Source organism: Budorcas taxicolor, chromosome 2 (genome assembly GCF_023091745.1).
Source record: "Budorcas taxicolor isolate Tak-1 chromosome 2, Takin1.1, whole genome shotgun sequence".
Classification (NCBI taxonomy): Eukaryota; Metazoa; Chordata; class Mammalia; order Artiodactyla; family Bovidae; genus Budorcas; species Budorcas taxicolor.
This window is the reverse complement of record NC_068911.1, coordinates 7,185,444-7,203,147: the sequence shown is the minus strand read 5'-3', so window position 1 is coordinate 7,203,147 and position 17,704 is coordinate 7,185,444. Positions and strand designations below refer to the sequence as shown.

At 45.1% G+C, this 17,704-nt stretch overlaps 1 protein-coding gene across 1 annotated transcript in view; it reads right to left on the bottom strand.

Annotated features, from left to right (window-relative positions):
• Positions 1-3,423, bottom strand: part of LOC128043694 (mucin-19-like) — a 29,620-nt gene extending 26,197 nt beyond the window's left edge. The window contains exons 1-2 of the mRNA XM_052636060.1: positions 3,363-3,423; positions 368-546 (exon numbers count right to left, since the gene is read on the bottom strand). Of these exons, the coding sequence (XP_052492020.1) occupies positions 368-546; positions 3,363-3,423 (240 nt within the window). The remainder of the gene's footprint in view (positions 1-367; positions 547-3,362) is intronic.
• Between the last annotated feature and the right edge of the window lie 14,281 nt (positions 3,424-17,704).

The following is a 17,704-nucleotide window of genomic DNA, read 5'->3' as shown; positions in this document are numbered from 1 at the left end:
TGGGTGAGAAGCTTTTGTCTGTTGTTATCAAGGTGTTCCTAGTAGTCAGAGAAGGGGTAGTAGCAGAGGTAGGCACGACTGTTGGGGTAGGAGACGCAGTTGTGTGGACACTTGCAGTGGCTGGGGTAGTCCTTTTAGTGGTACCAGTCATAGAGGAGATCAGAGTATCTGGGGTTGTGTTTGCAGTTGGGACAAAGGAGGAGGGTGGGGCCGTGGTTGTGGGAGTTTTCCCTGCAGTGGTGACTGTGGGGGGACGGGTCACGGTGGAGCTGACTCTCTTGGTCGTTGACACGGGATAAGCACTGCTGATGGTTGTCCGTGGTGTCTCTGTCCCAGGGGTGGTGGTGTGAGAGCTAGGGAAGGACACCTGGGTCTGGCTCACGCAGGTGGTGGTGGGGTAAGTGGTGGTGATTATGAGGCTCGTCGGATTGACGCACTCTGTCGAGCCCATATAGACGATCATGGTAGGGGGGCTGGTTTCAACCTTGAAGACAAACTTGGATGTGGGGCTTGTTGGGGGGCTGGAACTGATGGGTGATTTGAGCACTGTTTCAGACAGGGATTTCAAGTGGGGGGAGGTGCTGACAGTCTTGGGTATGTTTTCCCTCACATCAGGAATGGGAGAAGTTTTGGGGCTGTTCAGTGGCCACTTTGCTGTGCCTTTGGAGTGTGTGGGATTCCTCAGAGCAGCGCGCCAGAGCTCATTAGAGGTGGATGTGGTCGTGGCTGAAGTTCCTGTATTGGCGGTAGAACAGAGGACCTCAGTGGTGGGGCAGCCTGTCACCTTAACAGCACATAGGTTACTCAGTTCCCCATGTTCCAGGTACGTGTCACAGAAGGCAGGAAGTGCCACCAGTTATTCCCCCAGCAGAGCACTTTGGGGCCGGGGTCATTCCAGGTTCTAAAGGCCAACATCTGGGGACTTCCCTGGTGATTCAGTAGCTAAGGCTCTAGGCTCCCAGTGCACGGGAACCAGGTTTGATCCCTGGTTGGGGAACTAGATCCCACGTGCCACAACTAAGAGTTCACAAGACACAACTGAAGATCCCATGTGGCACAAGTGAAAGATCCCATGTGGCGCAACTGAAAGATCACATGTGGCGCAACTAAAGATCCCATGTGGCACAACTGAAGATCCCATGTGGCGCAACTGAAAGATCCCATGTGCCGCAACTAAAGATCCCATGTGCCGCAACTGAAGATCACATGTGCCGCAACTAAAGATCCCATGTGGCGCAACTGAAAGATCACATGTGGCGCAACTAAAGATCACATGTGGCGCAACTAAAGATCACATGTGGCGCAACTAAAGATCCCATGTGCCGCAACTGAAAGATCACATGTGGCGCAACTAAAGATCACATGTGCCGCAACTAAAGATCCCATGTGGCGCAACTGAAAGATCCCATGTGCCGCAACTGAAGATCCCATGTGCCGCAACTGAAGATCCCATGTGCCGCAACTGAAGATCCCATGTGCCGCAACTGAAGATCCCATGTGCCGCAACTAAGACCAGATGGAGCCAAATACACAAATATGTTCTAAAATAATAATAAATAAATGAGGGCCAAAACATCTGTCTGCTCCCCAGGGCAGCCTCCCCATGGGAAGTGTCAGTGGAGACACCCTTGATTCCGTGGCCATCTTGTCTGAGTACTGACCTAATGGTCCTGGAATGGTGGTGCTGAGCACGCAGGCTCAGCAAAGGTCCTACCTCCTCCCAGCTCCTCTTTCATTCCTTCCTCCTCACACACCCACGTTCCCCTTACTCTGCTCCCTCCTCCCACCTTCTCCTGCTGCCCAGAGTCCTCGTCCCTTCTGGTTCCGTGCCCCACCCTCTGACCCACCTCTGCCCCTCTCCCTGTGACCCACTGCTCTCTGGGCTGACTCTCCGCTTTGGAGAGAGAGACAGAGAACCCAGCCAAACCTGGGCTGAGGATGGGGACCCATCATGGACTCTGGGAGACAGGGTTTCCAGGGAGAGCGGAAAGTTGCCAAGAGAATACCAAAGGGGAAGATGGAGACTGAAGCTCAGACTTCACTGAGTTTGAGGGGCAAAGAGAGAGGACCACACACAGGCTGAGAGACAGGACAGAAAAGGAAACTTCCAGAAAGAAACACCTCGGCAGGCAGACGTGAGTCCTGGGAGACCTTAATGTGTAGCTGTGAGTGTTAATAACAAACATAGTCATGTTTTTGAGACTTCCCCAGTGGTCCAGTGACTAAGGCTCCACGGTCCCAGTGCAGGGGGTCTGGGTTTGATCCCTGGTCAGGGAACTAGACCACTCAAGCTGAAACTAAGACACGGCGCAACCAAATAATATTCTTTTTAAAAAGGTACCAAAAAGATGTATTTTCTATTACGTATTCTATCTTGATTAACTAGTCTACAAACATGAGCCCTTCTCTCTACAGATACAATATCCTCAACCCCATTTTACAGGTTACCACTCTTACCAGAGTGAGGCTCAAAGATCTCATGACGCTGAGGGTGACCGACAGACACAGCAGTTGCGATCAGGCAACACCCAGACCTCCTTCCCTCTCTGGGTTAGTGTCCTCAACTAGACTCAGCACGTCTTGGGAGCCATCAGGATCTCCCCCCACCACCCTGCCAAGGACAGCTGTGTCCAGAAACGTGGGCTGGGTCGGGGTGGGAGAGTTAGGGGCAGAGCTGGAGGAGGGGCCACTGTGACCAAAAGTGGAGATGCCTCAGAGAAAGGAGGGGTTCCCAGGGCAGATGCAGGTCCCTCAGGAGGGCTGAATGGATGGAAGTAAAGGGAGCGGTGGGGTTTCCCCGGGGACTCAGTGGTAAAGAATCTGCCTGCAATGCAGGAGACACAGGAGGTGTGGGTTCAATCCTTGCGTTGGGAAGATCCCCTGGAGAGGGAAATGGCAACCCACTCCTGTATCCTTGCCTGGGAAATCCCATGGACAGAGAAGCCCAACGGGCTACAGTCCATGGCGTTGCCAAGAGGCAGACAACACTGAAGTGACTGAGCAGGCACACACAAAGGGAGAGAATCCAGGCTGGAGGAAGCATCAGAGCTGGGGGAGCAGGAGCAACAGGGCGAAGGGGGCTCCGAAAACTGAGTCCAAGTGGGAAGAGCACTCTTCCAGAAAGAGGTTATCCCAGCCAACTGATGCACGCAGACTCCTGCAAACCTGCTCGGTCCCAGGGGAGAGCAGCTCCCCTGGGACCCAGCTTCCCTCCCCTCCCCACCTTGGTTCTGGCCACACAGAGAGCAATAAGGGACCCCTCCTTGGGCTCCTTAAACCTCAGAGTCCCCCCAAACACACACACACTCTGTCCTGGGACATCAGGACGGTCTCCGCAGCCCTCCCCCACCGCGCCTCCTCACCTGTGGACCCCAGGAAGGCCCTGAGCATCCAGAGGAGACGCAGCACCCTGAACAGCTGCATGGGTCCGGAGGCACCACCGAGGCTGGGAGCAGGGCCAGCGTCAGCACAGGGGACTGCAGCAGGGAGGCCACACGTGTGCACAGCAGCACCAGATGAAGTTATCTGCCCTGCTGGGCGTGGGGGCTGAACATAGCTTCACTTTTGCAGGGCTCCGCCTTCCCCCTTTCCCCCCTCCTCCCTGGATCTGATGTTGCTGCAGGGAGGGTGGACTACCTAGAAGATAAGACAAGCCCAGGGGGTGTCAGCAGGGAAGAGCTGCTGGTGGCCCAACCCCAGGATGCCTGGCCCACTCAGAGCAGTCCCTAGGACACTTCACTTCCTTACCCTTCCCCTGCCCTCCACCAAGAACTAGCAAAACTGGACAGAGAACTCACTTGGCCAAGACCTTGGACTCTGGCGTCTGGGGCCTCTCCTTAGTTTCACTCCCATTGGTTTAGATGGTAAAGTGTCTGCCTGCAGTGCGGGAGACCTGGGTTCAATCCCTGGGTCAGGAAGATCCCCTGGAAAAGGAAATGGCAACCCACTTGCCTGGAAAATCCCATGGATGGAGGAACCTGGTAGACTACAGTCCATGGGGTCGCAGAGTCAGACACGACTGAGTGACTTCACTTTAACTTTTCACTTTCTTTGCTCTCAGGGGAGAGGAACATGTGTTCTTCGCTCCCTCTGCCCCTCACTCTTCCCCCTCTCCATCTTGCCCTTAGCATGACTCGGGGCCATGACCCCACTGCTAGAGCCGGGGAACAGTGCAGAATTCATCAGAAGTCATTTTATTATCTGAGGACTTGGTCCAGGTCTCAGAAAAGGAAACGCAAATGGCTAGTCGAAACAACCAAATAAAACGACTACTTTTGACCTAGCAGATTAGCAAGTACTAGGAACTTTGATTCTATCCAGTGTTGGGCAAAGTGGGAAGAATAAACACTTTTACCTGGCTGGCAGAAGTATAAGTGGGTTGGGCTGCTTTAAAAAGGCAATTTGGTGGCATCCATTAAAATTTTAAATGCACGTTCAAGGACCCAGTAATTCCAACTTTCCATCTCTGTGTTCAAGAAGCACTTTAAGGAGGCATTCATGAGAGTGTTTATTGCCATCCAGTTTATTGCACTTCCAGCAGAAACTGGAAACAACCCAAATAGCCCTCCATAGGAAACTAGAAGGACTATGGACAAGTCATAACATAGACTACCATGTTCAAATCAAAAATAATGGTACGGTCATGGCAAGGCTCTAAGAATGGTTTATGCAGTGAATCCAGTACACAGTTTTGTTAAAACATACACATACATGTTTCCTATGAATACATACACGTATACACATACATATGTATAAGTGCATTCAAACTTTGGAAAGAGACTCATTCCAATAACAGAGGTAAGGTTAGCTCAAAGAAGCATAAAGGAACTCATGTTGGGAATGATTGTCAGGCAACTCTGGCCCTATCCATAGTTTTTACTTTGATAAGCATTGTCTCCTTGACCAGACTCTAGCCTGGCCCTCTGAGTCTCCTTCTCTGCTGAGCCTCAACCTTGAACTATAAAGACTTGGACAGACACTAACAGAGTTTCTAACCACTCAAGGTCCCCAGGATGACCCCAGCCCTCCTTAAAAGTGCCAATCTAAGAAAACTCAAGGCTGTCGGAAGAACTTACTAATTGTTCTAGCCACCAGCTGAGGATAGGGTTCCTGTCACCTGGCCTTTGTGAAGGACAGGAGCCTAAATTTGTAAGAATGAATAAGAATGCATTGCTCATGCACACAAGCTCAGTCGCTTCAGTCACGTCCAACGCTGTGAGGCTCCTCTGTCCATGGGATTCTCCAAGGCAAGAACACTGGCGTGAGCTGCCATTTCCTACTTCAGGGGATCTTCTCGACCCAGAGGTCGAACCCCATTATCCTGTGTCTCCTGCTTTGGCAGGTGGCGTCTTTACCACTGAGCCACCTGGGAAGCCAGGTAGCAAGTCAAGATGAGTTTCACATGGACTACTCACCCCTTTGGGGAATTTTTCACTTTCCCAACACTGCTGAGCCCTCACTTTCTCTCTCACCTACACCTTCACTCTCCCTTTAAAATATCACTCACACGTGCTAAGTCACTTCAGTCACATCCAACTCTTGTGACCCTGTGGACTGTAGCCCACCAAGCTCGTCTGTGCACGAGATTCTCCAGGCAAGAATACTGGAATGAGTTGCTATGCCCTCCTCCAGGGGATCTTCCCGACCCAGGGTTCGAACCCATGTCTCATATGTCTCCTGCATTGGCAGGTGGGTTCTTTACCACTAGTGTCACCTGGGAAACCCTTTAAAGTATCACTTCTGTGCAAATCTAAGTGGAATTCAATTTATGCTAGACTCTTTTTCCTATTGAAATAGTGTATTACAGATTAAGATCTGTCCTTACCACTTTAATGTCTGGCTTTGTTTATCTTTGACAACTTGGAGAATATGTTTTTAAAGGTAATTAAAAAGTACTTTAGAGGAACTTTCTGGGAAGGCTGTGGGCTAGGATACATCAGGGCTTCATCTTCCCAGCTAAACAACAACTGCATTAGCAGAATCTGTCTGATATAACTATTTTGGAATTTTAGAGTCTGTTGAAGGCTTAAAACTTGCAGGGGAAGACCTGGATGGTAAATTGCAAATTTTGGTCAATTTTAGTTCTTAGCACAGTAGCAGCTACCCATTCAACACCTCCAGCCACATGGCAGGCAGCTATGCCTGTGTTCCTGGAGTTGCTCACACACAGCTTGTGGCAGCTAGGGTAGGCAAAAAGGACCATGTACTCCAAATGTCAAGGATCTGTGCTCTGATCCACTGATTGCTACTGACTGCAGGAAAAGAGGTAGATGGCCATAGTCGTTGCATTTCTCCTGCATCCTTATAAGACCTCCCTCTCCACCTGAAATGATTTCTGGGTAATTTAAAGCGCCAACAGACCTCCCCCCTTCATTTTTTTGTCTTTTCTCCTTTTGAGAGTCAGATATTAAAGACTAGGACATTCAAAACCAACTGCATATATGGGGAAGATTTGAAAGTGGCCATGCATGCCCAGGGGAAGTATTAGAAAAGACCTGACAAGATTTTAATTTGTATATTATGCTGAGATCCTTGGCACAGAGACAGAGCACAATAGTCAAAAAATAAATGAAAACAATAGAAGAAAACAACAGGCCCTAGGGAAGGAGGAGAATCTGATTTTCAGAGTTGCCACACTATCAGGTTCAAATATTTATTGTTCAAACATTAGCAAACCAAAGTCAATATTGCATTAAAAGGATTACATACCATGATCAAGTGGGATTTATTCCAGGGATGCAAGAATGAATCCATATCTGCAAAACAATCAACATGATACACCACATTAACAAAGTGAAAGATAAAAATCATATGACCATCTCATTAGATGCAGAAAAAGCACTTGACAAAATTCAACAACTTAAGATGTTTTTTAAAACCTCTCAATAAAATGGGTCTGAAAGTAACATACCTCAACGTAATAAAGGCCTTCTATGACAAGTCCACAGCAAACATCATACTCAGTGGGGAAAAACTGAAAGCTACCTCTTTAAGATCAGGAACAGAACAAGGATGCCCACTCTTGCTGCTGTTATTCAACATAGGATTGGAAATCCTAGGCAAGAAAAAGAAAAGGCTCCATACTGGAAGAGAAGAAGTGAAACTTTCACTAGTTGCAAGTGACATGATTTTATATATAGAAAACCCTAAAGACTCCACCAAAAAACTACTTGAAAACACAAATGAATACAGTGAAGTGCAGGGAATGAAACCAACATACAAAAATATGTTGCACTTCTATATTCTAACAACAAACTAACTGAAAAATTAAGGAAACAATCCCATTTATAATCATAGCAAAAAGAGTAGAATACCTAGGAATACATTTAACTAACTGAGAGGCCTGCACAATGAAAACCGTAAAACACTGCTGAAAGAAATTGAAGAAGACACAGAGGAACAGATATTCTGTGCTCATGCCCCATATAGCCATCCCCAAGTTCCCTTCAGTTGACCCCAGTGTGCCATATGCATATTCATTTTTTAAAAGGTATTCTGTACTCATGGATTAGAAGAATTCACATTGTTAAAATGTTCACACTACCTAAAGCAATCTACAGATTCAGTATAACCCCTACCAAAACCCCAATGATATTTTTCACAGAAATAGAACCAAATGTTCTGAAATTTATATGGAACTACAGAAGACTCCGCCAATCTGTTCTCTGTATCAGTGAGTTTTGTTTTGGCTTTAGATTCCACGTCTACCTGACATCATGCAGTGCCTGTCATTTTCTGCCTGAGTTATTTCACTCAGCATAATGCCCTCAAGGTCCATCCACGTTGTTGCAAGTGTCAGGATTTCCTTCTTTTTATGGCTAAATAACATCAGATTGTGATAGTAGAATAATATATATATACACATTTCCTTTTCCATTCATCCGTGAATGGACATTTCTCTGTCTTGGCTATTGTAAATCATACTGCAGTGAATATGAAGATGCGGGTATCTTTTCAAGTTAGTGGGTTATCTTCCTTGAATGAATACTCAAAAGTGGAAATGCTAGATCATATGGTAATTCTACTTTTGATGTTTTCAAGGATCCTCCATACTCTTTTCCATAGTGGTTGTGCCAACTTACATTCCCACCAACAGTGCACAGGGGCTCCCTCTTTTCCACATCCTCTCCAACACTTGTTACCACTTGTCTTTTGATAACAGCCATTCTAATGGGTGTTAAAGTGATATCTCACTTTAGTGAGATTTTGACTTGCATATCCCTGGTGATCAATGATGCTGAGCACTTTTTCTTGTACCTGTTGGCTTTCTGTGTATCTGTAGTATGTTTATGATACAGGAACGTTGTGGGTAAAATTCTTTTCAGTATATTTTTTGAAACTTCTGTTTCCATATGAAGTTTGTTCCTTGTGAAATTTTTCCCATTAATCAATATCCCCCTTCTCTCCTCACCGCTGCTTCTCTCTTCTTCCTTGTTTTATGTAGGCACAGTGATTCCTAAGAAGGGAGTACCTAGCTCACCCTATTCATGTACCCACGATCATAAAGTGGCATTTCAAGTGGCAGCCAGTTCTGCTCTTAACTTTCGTGTTGGCAGTTTTATTTTATCACCACTGCTTTAATGTAGTTCCTATAAATCCATTATATAAGCTTTATGATTTAACACAAACACTCTAGCCTGAGAAAAAGCAAGCAGGGGGTGGGGGGACGGGGAGGGAGTAAGAGAACAAGAGTTTGCCAGTTTCCGTTTGCAATATGACTTGATATTATTGCCATCATTTTCATTCTAATGAGGACTAATACCCTAATTAATTTCAGTATGAGATTTATCCTCTTAGGAGGAATGCTCACATTAAGTTAGAGAAATGAATGCCACCATTTATAGATTTATGAGTAAAAAAAAAAACCTCACAGGAAGCTTGTGCAAGTATTTCTCACATGGCAACTGACTTCTGGGGGCTGTGTATAAGGAAGACCTAGTAAGCTTGTGGACTTCTGAAGGTTCACCAAAAGGATTTCAACTCAAGGAAATTTAATCTCACCTTTCCCTAGCATTTATTTCTTCTCTTAGTCACCTTCCTAAAGTCTGGTGTATTAGAAAGTTTTGTTAACACTAGCCTACCCGATACAGTCAGTCCAGGAACAACTATAAATATGGAGGGCACTATTGCCCTACTACTTATAATGCCAACGGGCTTCCTTGGTAGCTCAGCTGGTAAAGAATCTGCCTGCAATGCAGGAGACCACAGTTTGATCCCTGGGTTGGGAAGATCCCCTGGAGAAGGGAATGGCTACCCACTCCATTCTGGCCTGGAGAATTCCATGGAGGGTATATTCCATGGGTTTGCAAAAAGTCAAGACACAACTGAGTGACTTTCTCTATAATGCCAACAGAATACTGAACAGTAAACACTCAACTAAAATGTAATTGGAGCTTTGGACCAAAACTGATGAAACTGAAAGACCTGTGTGTGTTGAGTATCCCAGACCATAATCTGTCACTCAGGTTTTGCTTCCTATTAGTTACAGTCTTGTTGCTTCGAAGCTCTTGGAGTTTTTTGTTTGTCTTTGTTTTCTGGTTGGAAAAGTTGCTTTTGTAAAACTACGCATTTATAAATATAAATTTGCTCTTAATAGTGAAAGTCACTCAGTCATGTCCAACTCTTTGTGATCCCATGGACTATACACTCCATGGAATTTGCTGTTAGGATTTGGTTTCTTGTTTGTTTGTTTAAAAAATTAATGCACAAGTTGTCTTCTGGCTTTGATGAACCTCAGTTCTTGCTGAGTTTGGGGTTTGTTTTTTTTTTCAATTCTGATATCTAAACCAACTTCCAACTGAAACCACACGAAGAAACCCCTTTGCTTCCAAGTCTTAGGAATGTTTCAGAAGTTAAAACTGTTTTTTCCATGTCGGTGATCTTAAAAACTATCCTTTTTGTTGTTTAGTCACTAAGTCACGTCTGACTCTTTTGAGACCCCATGGGCTGTAGCCCACCAGGCTCTTCTGTCCATGGGGTCTCCCAGGCAAGAATACTGGAGTGGGTTGCCATTTCTTTCTTCAGAGAATCTCCCCCACCCAGCAATCAAACCCCATCTCCTGCACAAGCAGGCAGATTCTTTACCACTGAGCCACCAGGAAAACCTTAAAAAAAAAAAAAAAACTATCTTAGGAGTTTTTATTTTAATAGTTCTATTCTCCAACTGCAGTCTGAAGTAGCTACAGCATCTAGGCTTGGTGAATCGGTTCAAGTGTGCATTTTTTTTCAGAAGTAAAATTTAAGATAAAATATATACTAAACACATCTAGAAAACTTGGCTTGTGGTACACAATGATGGATTACTCAGTAACTGTTACAGGTAGCTTTTGGGTCACACTTTTCATTTCTGGGTAGTGCTTTTACAATTTGTTCCACTTTTATGATGTGAATGAATGCCATATTTTAAAAAATATTACCAGGTCCAGGACCATTACACTTTATACTACAGGAAATTTCATTTAATGGGTTTAAAATAAAACATTGTTGATTGGACTGTTAAAAGAAAACTACTATTCCTCCAGTTTACATGGAACATTCATTCACCAAGATAGACCACACTCTCGGCCATAAAACACACCTGAACATATTTAAAATAGAAATCATACAATGTCTGCTCTCAGACCACAATGGAATGAAACTGAAAATCACTAATAGAAAGATAACTAGAAAAACAAACCACTTCTAAATAACATGAGTCAAAGAAGAAATCTCAAGAGAAATTTTAAAATATATTGAACTAAATGAAAATGGAAATATGATTTATCAAAATTTGTGGGACGCAGTGAAAGCAATGCTTTAGAAGGAAATGTATAGCATTGAATGCATGTATTAAAAAAGAAGATCTAAACTTAATCATCTAAGTTTCCACCTTAAGAATTCAGAAAAAGAAGAGCAAGTTAAATCCAAAGTGAGCTGAAGAAAAGAAACAATAAGAATTAGAGCAGAAGTCAATGTAACTGAACACAGGAAATCAAGAGAAAAAAATCAACTAAGCAAAAGCTGGTTCTTTGAAAAGATCAATAAGGATAACTAAGAAAAAGAGAGGGACTTCCCTGGTGGTCCAGTGACTAAGACTTCACATTCCCAATACGGGGGCCCAGGTTCAATCCCTGGTCAAGAAACTAGATCCCACATGCCACAGCTAAGACCCAGCACAGCCAAATAAATAAATAAAAGTACTTTTAAGAGAAAAAGAGAAAGGGCACAAATTACTAATATCAGAAATGAAAGAGGGAACATCATTACAGATCCCCCAGGCATTAAAAAGATAATAAAGGAATACTAAGAATAACTCTATGCCCACACATTTGATAACAGATGAAACAGATGAAATGGCTGCTGCTGCTGCTAAATCGCTTCAGTCGTGTCCAACTCTGTGCAACCCCATAGACGACAGCCCACCAGGCGCCTTTGTCCCTGGGAGTCTCCAGGCGAGAACACTGGAGTGGTTGCCATTTCCTTCTCCAATGGATGCATGCATGCTAAGTCACTTCAGTCGCATCCAACTCTGTGAGACCCTATGGACAGCAGCCCTCCAGGCTCCTTTGTCCACAGGATTCTCCAGGCAAGAATACTGGAGTGGGTCGCCATTTCCTTCTCCCTAGATGAAATGGACTGGTTTCCTTTTTGGTTTAAAAACTAAACGCCATACATGCAGGGCAAGGAGACTGAAAGAATGACCACTGCAGTGCCCAGGTGGGATTGTATATTGTCAAAGGTGTTGGGTTACTCTTGAGATAGAGTAACTTGGTTAGTGCAGTAATAGCATGTCCTGTTCTAAACAACACCCAAGGCAACCGAGAGTTTGGGGCCATCCACTAGGGTTCCAATTGGTGAGGAATTGATTAACCAGTGCCTTATGAGCTGGGATGTGGGGGGAAAAAAGATGGGCTCAGACCCTTGCAGGCAAACCCAAATGCCCTTTTGTTACTGAGAGTTATGCATGAAGGGTCAGCTGCTTGCCACTCAAAAGCCAGGAAACAGGCCAGGTTGAGGAAAGTTTCCAGGAAAGGAAAGTTTGCTTTATTTTAGATGCTGGCAACTAGTAGGGGGACGGTGATGGACATCTGCCCAAAGGACGACTCTCCCCACCTCCAACACGCAGGGGGTGAGAGCTTTTATAGCTGGTTGGGGGCGAGTGGCGGGAGGGGTCCATGCAGAAACAGCAGTCATCTCTAATAGTCACTTTAAAATCAGTGGTCTGACCAGCATCACCTTGGTGGTTTTAGGTATAGTTAATCATCTTTAGTTCCAGGGTGAACCTGTTCGAATTTCTTTGCAGTCAATTCTCAGAACTGTGGCAGCTCAAGCCCTGGGTACGGTCCGGTCATCATGTAGTTAACTTTTCCACCTCATATTTTGGTATCTATGACAGCTCACAAGATATGGCTCAGAATATTATCTATAGCCCTTGAGAAAGAACTAAGGGTCCTTGACTATGCTTAGTGACTACATTATTATTATTTAGTCACAATAAACTGTGGAAAATTCTGAGAGAGATGGGAATACCAGACTACCTGACCTGCCTCTTGAGAAACGTGTATGAAGGTCAGGAAGTAACAGAATTGGACATGGAACAACAGACTGGTTCCAAATAGAAAAAGGAGTATGTCAAGGCTGTATATTGTCACCTTGCCTATTTAACTTATATGCAGAGTACATCATGAGAAATGCTGGGCTGGAGGAAGCACAAGCTGGAATCAAGATTGCCAGGAGAATTATCAATAACCTCAGATATGCAGATGACACCACCCTTATGTCAGAAAGTGAAGAACTAAAGAGCCTCTTGATGAAAGTGAAAGAGGAGAGTGAAAAAGTTGGCTTAAAGCTCAACATTCAGAAAACGAAGATCATGGCATCCGGTCCCATGACTTCATGGCAAATAGATGGGGAAACAATGGAAACAGTAGCTGACTTTATTTTTCTGGGCTCCAAAATCACTGCAGATGGGGATAGCAGCTATGAAATTAAAAGACGCTTACTCCTTGGAAGGAAAGTTATGACCAATCTAGACAGCATATTGAAAAGCAGAGACATTGCTTTGTCAACAAAGGTCCGTCTAGTCAAGGCTATGGTTTTTCCAGTGGTCATGTATGGATGTGAGAGTTGGACTATAAAGAAAGCTGGGCGCTGAAGAATTGATGCTTTTGAACTGTGGTGTTGGAGAAAACTCTTGAGAGTCCCTTGGACTACAAGGAGATCCAACCAGTCCATCCTAAAGGAGGTCAGTCCTGGAAATTCATTGGAAGGACTGATGCTGAAGCTGAAACTCCAATACTTTGGCCACCTGATGCAAAGAGCTGACTCATTTGAAAAGACCCTGATGCTGGGAAAGATTGAGGGCAGGAGGAGAAGGGGAAGACAGAGGATGAGATGGTTGGATGGCATCACTGACTAATGGACATGGGTTTGGGTGGACTCCGGGAGTTGGTGATAGACAGGGAGGCCTGGAGTGCTATGGTTCATGGGGTCTCAAAGAGTCGGACACGACTGAGCGACTGAACTGAACTGAGTCTCCTTAGACTGTTTTCCTTTGTTTCATCATTTTTTACTTCTCTGATTAAACTTATTTTTTGACTAAAGTTTTCCACAGGCAAAAGGCAGGCAGAAGACATGGCAAGGACCACAGAGTCCTGCTCCGTTTCACTTTCCCATCACACACCCTGACTCCAACAAGTGCCCACTCACGAATCATCCACCTCTTGGCTTCCCATTGTCCAAGCCATAGGGTTAATCTCTTTAGAATAGCCCAGCTCAAAGAGCTAACAACCAGGGTTCATGAGCCATCACCAGCCAGACCACTCTGAGGTCAGCCCGTTGGTGGCTGTGGTTTACTCCCTTCTGAGAGCTCCACCTGGAGAAGCACGTGAACACTGCTAGGAGCTGTGACTCTGCGGGAGTGTATGTGGTTTCTGTCCCCTTCCAGAGCTGGGACAAAAATCCTAGGGGAGTCCTCCCCTCCTGCTGTCTGTGCCACAATGTCTGAGCCATACCTTCCGGAGTCGCAGACCCATCTAATGCAAATGGCAGGCCTGCTGGAGAGATACCCTGAGCTATTTCACTAGTATTTTGCCTTCTCAAAAGCAGTTCTCTGCTCTGATCCCCAGTTCCATATGTACCTTTCTTTACCTGGCAGCACAAGGAGGGACAAGATTACCAGCTCCCAGTTGCTATTTTCCTTCAGCTTTGGTTTGATAAACCCGGAGGCAGAATTTACTGATAGAGGTGGCAGAGTCTGACCTTGCAGGATGCCAAAGGATATATTCTTTGTATTGTGTGTTGTGTCGCTCAGTTGTGTCTGACTATTTGAGACCCCATGGGCTGCAGCCTGCCAGGCTCCTCTGTTCATGGTGATTCTCCAGGCAAGAATACTGGAGTGGATTGCTGCGCCCTCCTCCAGGTGATCTTCCCAACCCTGGGATCAAACCCAGGTCTCCTGCACTGCAGGTGGATTCTTTACCAGCTGAGCCACCATGTTCTTTGTATTAGGAGAAAAGAATAAGACTGTACCCCTGAAGGCTCTGCTGGAGTAGGCGGGGCCTCAGGGATGGTGGGGGTGGAGGGGGCAGGTCTGATCTGTTGTTCAGGTTTTGTTTTTTATTTGGCTGCATCAGGTCTCAGCTGGGGCACACAGATCTTTAGTTGTGGCATGTGGGATCTAGTTTCCTGACCAGTGATCGAACCCAGACCCCCTGCACTGGGAACATGGAGTCTTATCCACTGGACCATCAGGGAAGTTCCTGTTGTTCGAGTTTTAAGACTTCCCACTCAACAATGTGTTGTTGGTCCAGCTGTTCCCGTGGGGTCCCCGCAGCCATGAGGTCAAACCACATGTGCTTCCAGGTCGTTTTCCCCTGACCCTTTAGAGCCCATTAGCATAGCCCCTTTGGCTTTCTGAGCTGCTTCTCCATCTCTGGTCTTTCCCCCAGCCCACACTCATTCCTGGGATTTGTCAGTTTCCCCCAGATCAGCAATGCGTGGCCCAACGTCATAAATATCGTGAGTCACAACTGGGCTCAGCATGGCTAACCCTTCCCACACCAGGTAGAGGGTGGACGGGAGCATCTTAGCTCTCATTCCTGCAGTGAAGGTGGCCCAATCAGGGCCTTTGAAGACAGGGGCAATGGGCAACTAAGACCCAGTGCAGCCAAATAAATAATAGATGTCCCAGGTGGTCCAGTGGTTAAGACTCCATACTCCCAATGCAGGGGGCCTGGGTTCACTCCCTGGTCAGGCAACCTGACCCCCATATGCTGCAACTGAAGATCATGCATGCTGCAACTAAGACCCAGTACAGACAAATAAAACATAAATTTTAAAAGGGTGGGGGCACATAGACTTCCTGCCTCATTCCCAACTTCCTATGAATTTGTTGCACCTCCTCTAGAGATTTCCGGGGTCCCCCATGCCCAGGAAGGTCCCTGTCATTGAGCAAGCCTCCCTGCCAGATAGAATAATCCAATTTCTAAGGGAGTGAGGACCTTGAACCTCCTGCAGGCTTGTCGGAGGCTAGAGTGTCTGGTGCTGTACTCTTTTTCTGCCTCCACTGGGTCAGGGAAACCATCACCTCTCATATCCCATGGCCACACCAACCATGCCTGCTAACTTTCCCTGGCCTTTAGCTGAAATTTGGCACCTATATCCAAAGCTCAGTCAGTCAGTCAGTTCAGTCGCTCTGTCGTGTCCGACTCTTTGCGACCCCATGAGTCGCAGCACGCCAGGCCTCCCTGTCCACCACCAACTCCCGGAGTTCACTCAGACTCACATCCATTGAGTCGGATCCAAATCTCAGTGGGTGTGTATTCTTTCACCACGAACATTTCCTGGATACATGTCACTTAAAACGAATTAACAAGTACTAAACTTATAAAACTACTTAACAGTTCAAAGGAAAATGTTAAAACAGGTAAGAAGGTAAACAATAAGGTCCTACTGTAAGGCACAGGGAACTATATTCAGTATCTTGTAATAGCCTATAATGAAAAAGAATGTGAAAATATATGTGTGTATATATATAAATATATATATAATTGAATCACTTTGCTGTACACCAGAATCTACACTGTAAAACCACTCTACTAAAAAAACTAAAAAATTATAAGATAAAAAGATAATAAATAGAAACAAAGGAAGGGCGGGAAGGCAGAAGAAGAAAAGTATCAAGATATTGATATTATTATTGCTCATAGTAGGGAATTAATTCCTAAAGAAACAGAATTAACAGCTATAAGTTATATATTCTATAACACTAACCATTGTTAAATAATATTCCAAATTATCAGAAGAAACATACACAAAATAAAGCAGAGTCCAAACAATAAAAGTGTTTTTTAAGTTATAAAAAATAGGGGAGAAAATGTAAGAAAAAAAAAAGCTGTCAAATAATAAAAGAAAATGAATTGAGTTCACCTATATTTCAAAGACTTTAACACTGGCACACAAAGAAAAATCAAACTCTGCTATATATAAAAGATACATCTCAAAGTGATTCAGAAACTTTTGAATATTTTAATTTGATTGGAATACAGTTGATTTACAATGTTGTGTTAGTTTCAAGTGTACAGCAAAGTGATTCAGTTACGTAAATACATGTGCTCACTCTTTTGAAATTCTTTTCTCGATTCAGAAACTTTTGATGGCCAAAAGTTTCCTAGGCAAATGCAAATGAGAAAGTGAAGGTCATAATATTATTCTCATTTATTATAATCCTTTTATTCCTTATTTCCTTTCTATAAGTCTTTTTTTCCTTTGGAATATCTGCCAGGGTATCCAAGGCTAAGAGTTTTGGCAATCTGCGTGCCAGCAGTTAGAGCACAATGTTTTGAAAACAACAAAGATCCAGTGTGTGGATTCACAGACACAGCTGCAATACAAAGAAAAAGAGGACGAGTCTAAGACCAAAGAGTACCCTGGTTACAATTCTTACATTAAAATCACGGTGAGAGGGGTTGCGGGTTCGATCCCTGATGGGGGACTAGGATGCCACATGGCACACGGCGAAAAAACTCAAAACAAAGACCTCCCTCCAGCACTCTGTGTGTCACAACCTCTTCCCACCCCTAGCTTCTGAAAACTACTAATCTGCCCGCTATTCCTGCAGCTTTGTCTTTGTGAGAAGTCATATAAATGAAGCGTTTGAGTTTGGCTTCTTTCACTCAGCATAATGCCTTTGAGAGTCATCCAAGTTATTGGTATATCAATTTGGGCTTTCCAGGTGGCACCAGTGGTAAAGAATCCACCTGCCAATGCAGGAGATGCAAGAGACACAGGCTCGATCCCTGGGTTGGGAAGATCCCCTGGAGTAGGAAATGGCAACTCTCTCCAGTATTCTTGCCTGGGAAATCCCATGGACAGAGGAGCCTGGCAGGCTACAGTCCCTGGGGTCGCAAAGAGTCAGACATGACTGACTGAGCACAATAGTTCTTTCATTTTATCACGGACTGATTCTGGGGTGTAGCTGTACCACAGTTTATTTAGTCATTCACTGCTGGATGAATGTTTGGATCATTTCCAATGTGTGGCATTTCTGTGAGAATAGAAAATTTCACTTTTCGAATGCCAACATTAGGAGAGGGATCGATGGGTCATATGGTAAGTCACAGAAGAGGAGACTGGCTCCAAAGCGTGCCAACTCCATCACAGGCCAGAGTTCCCATCTAAAACCCGGGGCCTCCTCTTACCAGCTGGTGAAAGGAAGCGAATGCTT